Below are 10,849 nucleotides of genomic sequence, written 5' to 3' on the forward strand. Positions count from 1 at the left end.
TGTCACGGTTCGATATTTTTTCGATACAAAAAAATGTTCATGCATTTTTAATTTGTCATTTATTAAAATTATAAATATATATTTTAACTCAAAAGTACAGTTTTTAAATTTAACCCTAACCCTTGTGCGTGTTTTTTATTTTGACAGCGAATGCGCACCTGCGGACCACTTATGTGCAGCCCTGGTTATTTAGCTCGTCATATCGCAGCCACAGAAATTCTTTTGTCCATGAAACCATAAAGCTGCACTTTCTTTTTGCCTTATAGTCTGATTTGTCATAACTTCTCCGTTTTGTGGTAAGCTTTTCTTTGGCTGTCACTTCTTCACCCTGACCTGTCTTATTTGGCTCAGCAGAACTGAAATGCTTTTACACGCTCACTCACATAAGCTCAGCGATTCTCTGCGCGATCAACCTCTCACATGTTTAAGCTGCGGGAGATTTCACTTGTCATGTTTGCATAGTAAGCTAACGATTAATAAGACGATGTCAGAGGAATTGGTGCACAAATTATCATCACTCACAGATCAGTACTGTCGCTCTCTATACACAGTTCGCACGATTGCAAAGTGAAAGCAAAAAAACGAGCGCAAATTCAAACGCGACTTCAATATGTCACATATTGACAGTGGCTCACCGATGCCAATAACATAATTACCCAGCTACATTTCTGAAAGAATGCAAAAGCATTGACATATATTTTTCCTACAATAGCCCGACGGGCAGGGCAGAGATAGATTTTGGTAGCCCGACTGAAAAAGTCGCTAGCTCCGGGACGTCGGGCTAGCGATATTGCAAGCCCTGTATCTGATTGAGGAATCACTCATCTTTGGAAAAGAGAGTTTATTACAGAGAAATGTCTCTTTCCAAAATAAAAGCTATACTATCCGCTTCTTCTGGGCTATATTCTCAGCAGCATAAGGAGAATCATGTGCTAACAGCTGTCTAAATGACTCCGCTAAAGTTAGTAGCATGCTTGCTTTTTTTTGTCTGCTTCCACTTGTCTTTGCACTAGGATGATGTCGGCGTAAATGTGCAGTCATATTCGTTGTGTTCCCACTAGTGCTTTCAGGTTAATCTCGTTGAAATGACCTTAACGCCACAACACGGCAAATCTCCGTTAACGAGCTACCGCCGATCGCTCTGTGCATGGGGCTAGACGGCCAACACGTTAACGAGCTAACTGCGCTAGCACACTAGTTCACACCAATGTAATTGAGCATTGCATGGCACATCCAACATACTGTTTTACTTTAGTCCATGACTCGCTTACCTTCAGGGTCATACGTCACATGAAAACCAAAATAATTCCAAACGCCAGATCTTAATGAGGGTGGGGGAGGTGCCCTGCGCTCTTCCTTCTGACTATACTGTCTGTGTTGAGCGCTCAGTGGATCTGCGCTGGACAGTGCAGCCTAGGCGGAGTAGTCGAACACAGATTCACTGAGCGCTCAACACAGACAGCATCGTCAGAAGGAAAGTTGATAAAATAAATTACAAATTTTGTATTGTTCGATACATATGCGTACCGAACCGAAAGCACTGTATCGAACGGTTCAATATCGATACGAATATCGTTGCACCCCTACTGCATACCCGTGTAAAGGTGTGAATTTACAGTTGTGAACATCGATCTCTTATCAAAGAGTTGGCAAATGCCAACTCTTTGATAAAACTGACCTAAAACTCTATGGCTAATGCTACAAGAATGACATCGAGGCCGAGGTGTGGAGTGGTAAAAGTGAAGGAAAGAGCTGCACAACCTTACACTTCATATCCTGAACCCAAATCACTTCATCTGTGCCCTGCTGCTGCTATTTCAGCATGCCGAGTCACACGGAGATACAGTGTGTCATTACAGGGGATGATGTCCTGAAAGCTTCTTCTGGGGTTAGCACTCTCTGGCTTGCTCTCATTCTCCTAACGTCAGCAGGACTTGCAAAGCCTTGATAACCCTCCCCTCTCCTCCTCTCATCTCCTCATCTTTCTGAGCTCAGCCTCTCACCTCTCCCCTTGCCCTGCCACCCACTACTCTTCCCCATGCTGCCAATTTGTGTTTCTGCCTTACAAGCCGAGGCTCAGGAGGTCCTGCTAAAGGCTTATTGCTCCCTAGTTGCAACAGCCATTGCAAAATGGGCTTTGTGCATTTAAAATGGACTGTAGTTATACCTGTGATGTGGAGCTGTTTTTCAGTAGCGCAGGGACACCCCAGTGGATATTGCCTTCTCGCTAGAGTGGCCTCGCTTCATAATAAAGAGTGCAGGAATCTGAGCTTTCTAGGCAAACTTGAATTCTTGATTATTTGTGGTAGGTAGCTTTGAAAAAGCAAACATTTTACACAGAAACACACTCACAAATAACTAAAGAGAAACATCAGACATTTTTAGGCAATTTGTGCAACTGAGTGTGTATGTGTGTAAACTTTGCTTGGCTTTACGAAGTATCTTAAATTCTCATAAGGGTCACATAATTTCACCGTTAACCCCTGGCGCCCTTAACAGGCAGCTCTAATAATCCTTGGATTATTATACTTAGTGGATTAGCCTGTTGAAATAAAGGTACTTAAAGAAGGGAACATGACCTCTGTGTTCTGCTTTCAGATGGCGGGACAAAGAAGCTCCGCAGCACCATCCGGCGAAGCACGGAGACCGGAATCGCCGTCGAGATGAGAAACCGAGTGACACGGCAGGGCAGCAAGGACTCAACCGACGGCAGCACTAACTCAAACAGCTCCGATGGAACGTGCGTGTCCCGTCCAACAGTGTATCCGTTCGCTCGTCCATATACACAATACCTGTTCATCCAGCATGAGTCTGTTTCTCCTCTTGCAGGTTTGTCTTCCCTACCACACGCCTGGGCCCTGAGAGCCAGTTCAGTGACTTCCTGGACGGACTAGGCCCCGCTCAGATTGTAGGCCGGCAAACATTAGCCACACCCCCAATGGGTAAGCGTGAAGTCGGCCAGCATCACCATCTAGTCCCGTGCAGTCCACTCCATTCTCATCTGTTTTTATCATACAAAACTAGTAGAAGTCATCAATTGTTTCTACTTGATAGCGTTTGATTGAAATGTGAGGCATATAAGCAGGACAATATATCGCACACCAGCACAGTCAGATCATTCAGTTAATACATCATCAATCGGAACCTCCGGTTTCTGTTTAAAACTTTTTGCAGCATGCATCCACTTAAATGCACAACAGCATCGTGAAATACTGCCCAGTAATCGTGTATTCGCTCAGCAGGAATGAAGTTATTCCTGCGTGAGCTATAAATCTTTCATGCAAAGGTTACTGGTTTTGAAAAAATAACTACCCAGAGCAGTGTGCTCCTTTATATCTGGTGGTGAAGATGGCGTTGTAGCACTATGTGGCCCTCTGCTGCTGAACATTGTCTGTTGCAGCTGCAGTCCAGGCTCTCGTTTGATTGTTAGCTGAGTACCACAGAGATCTCAGCTGCATTGAAACTTCAGGGTTTTTAAAAAAAAAAAAAAATTTTTATTATGGTGTTATATTGAGTTTTGGTTTGTTTTGATCTATAGGGGATGTAAATGTAGGCATGGTAGACAGAGGAGGGCAGCTAGAGGTGGAGGTCAACCAGGCCAGAGGGTTGACCCCCAAACCAGGCTCCAAGAACATACCAGGTACTCACTTCTTGATGAAAGCTACAATTCTGTGGGCTTAGCAGCACATGCATGAGGCTCACTTTTTCTTTTTTCCTCTGCAGCAACCTATGTGAAGGTGTATCTTCTGGAGAACGGCGTGTGCTTGGCTAAGAAGAAAACCAAAGTAGTGAAGAAGACTCTGGACCCCACCTACCAGCAGGCTTTGTTGTTCGATGAGAGTCCTCAGGGCAAAGTCCTACAGGTAAGTAATCCTCTTTTTCTAGCCTTTACAATTTTCCGCCAAACATTTTAAGCTTCATCACCCAAAAATGAAACGTCTCACGCATTTTTCTTTTGATCCCGAACACCCCAAATAATTGATTTTACGCTGTCTTTGCTGGTCTCACAGGTTTAAACTGGGTGATACTGAAAGTTCTTATGCACCAATCAAAAACTTCATAGGACTTATAATTATTGAGTTAGTAAATTTGTTGTATGAAAAATAGATTTGGGGTCTTCCAGTAGCTGAGAAGTCTCCACAGCACTGGAAAGCAGTAAAAAAAAAAATTGCTGTCATTTCTTCTCCAGGTAATAGTGTGGGGGGATTATGGGCGTATGGACCACAAGTGCTTCATGGGAATGGCCCAAATCCTCCTGGAGGACTTGGACCTGTCTGCCACAGTCAGCGGCTGGTATAAGCTGTTCCCTACCTCCTCCCTGGCAGACCCCAGCATCGGACCCCTCACCCGACGCCTCTCTCAGTCCTCCCTGGAGAGCGCCACCAGCCCTTCATGCACCTAGACACCCAGAATACATACACACACACACGCGCGTGCAAGGCAGAGTCACGCACACACAGGCGCACGTACTGTATATACACGACGACTATGTAAGTGCAAAGCCAGGTAGGCATACATACACAAAGCGATGCATCCGTGCAGGAAGACACACTTGACATACACACAAATACCTGATCCCAGCCACACTGACACACATGCACTCTCAACATGCTGCCATAGTCTTTACTGGAATATCCTCTCGACTGTCCGTTCACACTCTCACCCACCGCTCAGTGTTTACTGGCAAAACGATTAGCAGATCCAAAACAGGAGAAGGCGTAATTTACCTGAACATGTAGCATTTTTCCACCCACCTGTTTCCAACATCTCATACCACGAAAACCAGGATTCACCGGGTGTTCTGCAGTCCAAGATTTTCCGTGGCACAGCTCATCCCGGGGCACATCCTGATGCCAGTTTCTAAACTCTCTATGCCAAACTAAGAAAAAAAAACTTTATTTTTTAAACCAAAGCAATTGTTATTGTTGTTAATATTACTATTATAAGTAGTAGGTGAACTAGTATACAATATAAAATATGGATATGTAGCAGAGTCAATGACTTAGATGTAATACAAAAAAAAAAAAAAAAATGACGATACACACACACGCACGCGCACGCACACAAGCTGGGCACGGGAGGCCAAACACATACACATACCTGGATAACAGGCTCGGATATTCACATAATGGCTATTATGTGAGGTAGCAACACTGCTATTCTATAATTTTCACAGGGCAGAGTTTATATATAGATATATATATATCAAAATAGATATATAGTTAAAAACTTACTTGTGTTTATATATATGTGTCGGCTGCATTCTGCATGTTTGCTTGCGAGACATTTTAAAGTGCTTAAACCTTTTTCATTTAGCTTGCTTTGACCAATGTGACAGCAGTGTAGTGCTGCTTTATTTTGTGCCGAGAAGGGAGCACACCGCACTGAGTTGGGGAGAAGGATAGGGCTGTGGTGATGGCGGAGCGAAGGGGTTGGCTGTCATCGCTATCTGCAGAAGACGAGAACAAAATAAGCCAGCCAGCGGACAAACACATTTATGATCCCTGCCTTCACCTTAGGCGTTCGGAGAAATGTGACCGCTTTGTAGCCCGTCCTCGCGTATTCTGGGGAAAGGGCCTCTACCAGCACCTGGACTTGTTCCAGCTTCCAGTTGAGTTCCCCATTTTTTTCCCCGTCCTACTTGATGAGGGATGTGGGGAGATGGCCGGCGTGCCTCTGCACCTCTCCTTTTCCGATCAAATGTAGCCGGTGTTGTGCCAAAAAATAAACTGTTGTAAATGGCCTATAATCTGTGAAACATATGTCAAACCTGTTTCTCATGAATGATATCAAGTCCTTTTGAGCCACAAACAACATTCCTGTCACAAGATACATTCAGTTTTTGGCAAAGTGACTCTTATAAATCCTTTATTTATCTAGCTAAGAAGTGTCATTTACATTATAAATGTCTTATTGTAATAGAAATCCAGCCAAGAGGGCAACAGAAATTGCAACAAATATAGCATAAATGTTTTAGAAAAGCCAGAAGAGACTGGATTGATTATAATGTAGGTGCAAATAATACACAATCATGATAAGAAGCTTTCAAAACAGGTAGTTTCTTCATTTTGTATATAAGCCCTTCAGAAATCCAATAGACTCTGTAGTCTGTTTACCAATATAAGCAAAGAGATTATACATAAAAAACACACAGGAACAACGGGAATGACTTTTTGGGACAACACCGGAAACATTAACATGCGCACAGCTTGTGAAACCTTTAACCCTCCTAACTTTCCCTTTGACGCTAACTAAACCTCTTTTAAATGTGTCAGTGTGAATTGAATTTCTTTGCGATAGCCGACTATTATGTCAGCACTACATTTACTAGCGTACCTGCCATATGGTGGTTTTACTTGTTTCAGGTGCAAACGTGGCAGTGACACATTTCCAGCACTCTCGTTTTATATTTCCCGTCAGGCGGCGTGTTTGCGTTTTCTTTAAATAGCACTTTACTGTAAAATATTCACGCGGAGCACGCGGCGGTTGACTGCTTCTTCTTTTTATTTTCGTTTGCATTTTTATTTGGTCACACTGCGCTGCGCAATTGTTTTGAATTGCAGCATGGAAATGTAAGTCGAGTGCACTAGAACAGCTGATCCAGGTGACTTCTGCTGCCGGATTTAGACTTCTTGAAGGCTTTTAACCTTGTTCAGCCACCTTTTCCCATTTACATTTCCTCTGAGTCCGCTTTGCACTAACTATATGGGTGTTTGCAGAAAAAATCAACAAAACAGTTAAAGGTGTGATGATAATGGAGTCTTCACTGGCAGCAGAGGGACTAGCATCCAAATTAAGCTACTGCTTTCTTACTGGTTTATTTAAGGTGCAGATGTCTGGGGGGGGAGGGTTTATTTTATTTTTTTCTGACCAACATCAATCCTTGTATATATTTCTCATACATGAACACGGGCAAAGACGCTAACAGAGCTCATATTTTGAAGAGGTGCAAAGACACAGTCTCGAGTTCCTCTCTTAAAAGCTTCTGCGTGTTTATGAGCTCTGAATTTGCTTTTATCACCACCTCATTTGTTCCTCTCTCCTCATCTTTCTGCAAAAAAAAAGGGAAAATGCGAGGTTTTTTTTAGTCTCGCAGCACCTCAGAACAACACAATTCACGTTTCAATGCTTTTTGAACTTTGGATAAACTAAAGGGATATCTGGCATTCTTGAATTTTTGGGAGGATGATTTATGATGTTTATTTTTAATCCTCCTATCATATGTATACAAAATGTTTTCTTTGTTAAAGAGGTGTTGTCATTTGTTTTATGGTTCGGAGCTATTCCTTGCTGGATCTGTACTTGTATGGTCCCGCCTAGGAAGTAATTTCATGTATTGATTTGTTTTCTTGGGACAGCTGGCATGTTATACAAATATGGAAAAAAAAGGAATAAGAATCCTCAAAAAACAAGATAATGAAATTTATAGATCTGTGTAACTTCCCTGCTGATTGTTCCACTCCTTGGTAAACTATCAAAATACTGTTGAAAATGTGTGGAGCTTTTATGAGACTGCGTGTGTATGTGTGTCCCTTTGCTATATATCAATCATCCTCAGAGCATTACCCATTCTAATGATTGAATAGATGCAAAGAAATGTATTATATATCTTATAAGAAAGGCAGGATTAGCCAAAACTTGCCCAAATCCTTTGATTCTTGCAACCTAGAGGATAAGTTTTAAATATTGCCTTTGTTTAAAGTGTAGTGCGGGTGTATGTCTTTTAGAGAGATGTTAGTGTGATGCATAATGAGCGACAGGGCAGCAAGGTGTGAGTGGATCAGAGTTTTCAGATATGAACGCCAACATTAACTTTGAACTTTCTCTTTACCTTACATTTAAAGAAAAAAAAATATTATATATAAACTGTAGTGTCACCTGATCATTGTGCATTGTCTCACACAAGGTCATTTGATTTATTTGGACACACAATTAACAAAAAAAGGGGGTCGAAGCCTCATTAGCAGCAGGGATGACGGGACGGAGATCAAGCAGGTTGCCAGTCTTCGTGCTTTTGTGGAGCTGAGTGACGCATAGACTGTTTTCGTTTTCTTTTTGTCAACGTGAAGGTGTCCAGATGCATGAAGTCGACACGGCTCAGGTGACATTTGAATGGAGAGGCTGCCAATGCTCAGAATGTAAAACCCCACAAACTTGCTATAAAAAAAGCATCTTTTTAACCCAAAAAATGTATTGTGTGTAACGCATCTTAATAACACATACCTGAGTCATAGTTTGTGCACTATATCGAAATATAGTATTATATGTATTTTATTTTTCTAAGGACAGAGGTATTATTCAGAGAAGGAGGACAGCGTGGGCAAAACCCGCCTTTTAGCTTTTTTTGCAAAAAAACGAGGGCTTGTTCAGTTTACAATGGCCTTACTTTGCGTAGGAGACGTTGCTTCACTCTTGTAGCACACAGCTGAAAGTTTTGAACAAATGTATTTTGCTTGAGATATTGTACCGAAGTTCTCTATGTGTATATGTATAGTTTTATGAATGTATTTCTAAACCCTAACACCGAGGAGGAGTGTAACTCTTTTTCGTCATCTTGTTTGCTATACTGTCTCTTCTGGAGACTTTCCGGGGACCCCGCCTGCACCCAATCAGGCGGCCCCTACTTTTCCTGTACTGTAATACTGTATGTCTTATGATTTGTGTTTTAAAGGAACAGCTCTGTGTTTGTAAACAAGCATGAATTCCGTCTGGCGAGATGCGGTTATTTTATTTATTTCAATCGCCAAGATGGGTTTTGAGCAGAAGGGTTTGCCCTCCCCCCGCCACCAACCCTTTGTCTATCAAGCTGATGGAATTATTATATTTGTATTTTGATCTAGGAAATATTTGCCGCATGGTTACTCTGATATTTGCATTTCTGACCTTGTATTTAACCTTTAATGATGGTTTGATCACGATGAGACCAACAAGCGACAGCGGTGGGGGCGATCAGACCCAGAACAGCATCCAGAGAGATGCAAAAGAACTTTTATGATTAAAAACACTGTTATCTTGCAGTAGCATGAGCCAAGCCTTACATTTTATGATGTTTTTCTTCTGGCAATAAACATTGGCTGTAGCATTTGCTGTCGTGGGCGCCTTCGCCCACGGCTTCACTCTCTCTCTCTCTCTCTCTCTCTCTCTCTCTCTCTCGACCCCAGAGCTGAGCATGTGGCGCCAGAAAGTGATTTCCGGTATTCGCCCAAAAAGTGATTGGCCTAATTTGTGTGAAAAATATATCGGACTTATTTCTCATGAATGATATCAAGTCATTTTGAGCCAGAAAGAAGTTCCCCTTCACAAGGTAGAAGCTTGAATCAGGTTTTTTGGCAAAGTGACTGTTATATTTCCTTTATATATTCGGGTAAAAAGTCTCATTGACATTAAAAATGTCTTTTTCAAGAGAGATCTGGCCGAGAGGGCGTCAAATACAACATCACAGTTCTTGAAACACACTATAAGGGACCAAAAGGCAATGAAAAACCAGTTATTTCTTTATTCATATTTGACCCCTTCATACATCTACAGTCTATTTACCGATATGAGTAAAGATATTAGACATCAAAGAAACTCATGGAAACATCAGAAATCACTTTCTGGCTTTTGGCACAACACTGGTATCAGTTGAGCTACCATAAATAAGATAAAAGTGTAACCATAAATTTAAGCGCTGGGATAAATTTAACAAAGCATGCAGTGCATTGTGATTTACTGCTGTATGACAGTAGAGTTCGTGATCAACAAGTTTAATTTTCTCTTCGACGTTGCATTCCAGACGCATGCATTCCAGGTGTTTGATTTGCCAGCGTTACAGCTGTCCATGAGAACAAACACAGACATTGCCGTTGACCTGACGGCCTCAGTTCGTTTGTCTTCATCCACGTCTATGTCAGCGATCACAGCACAAGTTTTGCTTTGTAACCTTTCTGTCCTTTTTCGCCGTCTGTCAGATTGTATTAGGGCCATAGTAGCTCCCCTCCCTGCTATCAAGGCAAACCTTATCTTATCAAGCCTAGGAAAGCACAGAACACAACCCAAACTAATGGTTTAACTGATATTTAAATTGACCACAATCACATTCCCAAAGCACATGTAGTAGACTCGATGCCTCTTTTTCCCTGCAAATTACGGATTCATCATCCCAGTTCAATTGGAATAGCTGTTTTGGTAAATGAGGGTTTGTCTTTTCTGAACAGGCCTTAAACGTTCCACCAAGAAGCAAAACGAAGGATAGCGTAGCTGCCTGGCTGATGAAAGGATGTGGTTTATGGCAAAGATGAAGGAAAAAACAAAACAAAACAAAGGGAGCTGTAATTTTATACCTGTGCTTTGTAAATGTTTTCTATGTGCAGTATTTGATAATGTAAAACTGGTATTTTTGTGGTTTGTACGCTGCAAAATTGATTACTTAAGGTGCACGTAGTTTTGTAAGAAAATAGAACCAAACTGAGGAGAAAAGGAAAAAAAACAATGGGATTCAGAAGCCTGTATTTGCATGCCCTTTGACATCTGGACGCAAAGTCAATAAAGTTTATTTGAATCACAGACATTCATTCTCCGTGTCTTCACTTTTCTAATGCAGGTCGTGCATTCTTTGTGTATCTTTGATGAATCTTTGTTCAAGTCACGTAAAAGAAGAGCTGCATTCTTTCCGATGGCCACCAGGGGGCACCTCCTCCCTATGGAAAAAGAAGTCAAACGTATAAAAGTCTATGAGGAAAAAAACACCATTAATGACCTCAGCAAACACCTTTCTCTTGGTTATATGGCCTCAGTTGCTGCTTTCACACATTTTTAATACAACAAGATGCTCATTTTTATAAATTATGGTCTCAGTTAGATTAAAATG

At 41.7% G+C, this 10,849-nt stretch overlaps 1 protein-coding gene across 2 annotated transcripts in view; it reads left to right on the forward strand.

Moving 5' to 3' along the window:
• The window catches only part of rims3 (regulating synaptic membrane exocytosis 3), a 51,478-nt gene extending 40,933 nt beyond the window's left edge, over window positions 1–10,545 (forward strand). For both annotated transcript variants that reach the window (XM_004547828.4, XM_076879170.1), the window contains exons 3-7: window positions 2,599–2,740; window positions 2,830–2,942; window positions 3,539–3,640; window positions 3,724–3,863; window positions 4,190–10,545. In XM_004547828.4, coding sequence (XP_004547885.1) covers window positions 2,599–2,740; window positions 2,830–2,942; window positions 3,539–3,640; window positions 3,724–3,863; window positions 4,190–4,402 — 710 coding nt within the window. In that variant the 3' untranslated portion in view covers window positions 4,403–10,545. The remainder of the gene's footprint in view (window positions 1–2,598; window positions 2,741–2,829; window positions 2,943–3,538; window positions 3,641–3,723; window positions 3,864–4,189) is intronic.
• The last annotated feature ends 304 nt before the right edge of the window (window positions 10,546–10,849 follow it).

Source organism: Maylandia zebra, linkage group LG22 (assembly GCF_041146795.1).
Source record: "Maylandia zebra isolate NMK-2024a linkage group LG22, Mzebra_GT3a, whole genome shotgun sequence".
In the NCBI taxonomy this organism is placed as follows: Eukaryota; Metazoa; Chordata; class Actinopteri; order Cichliformes; family Cichlidae; genus Maylandia; species Maylandia zebra.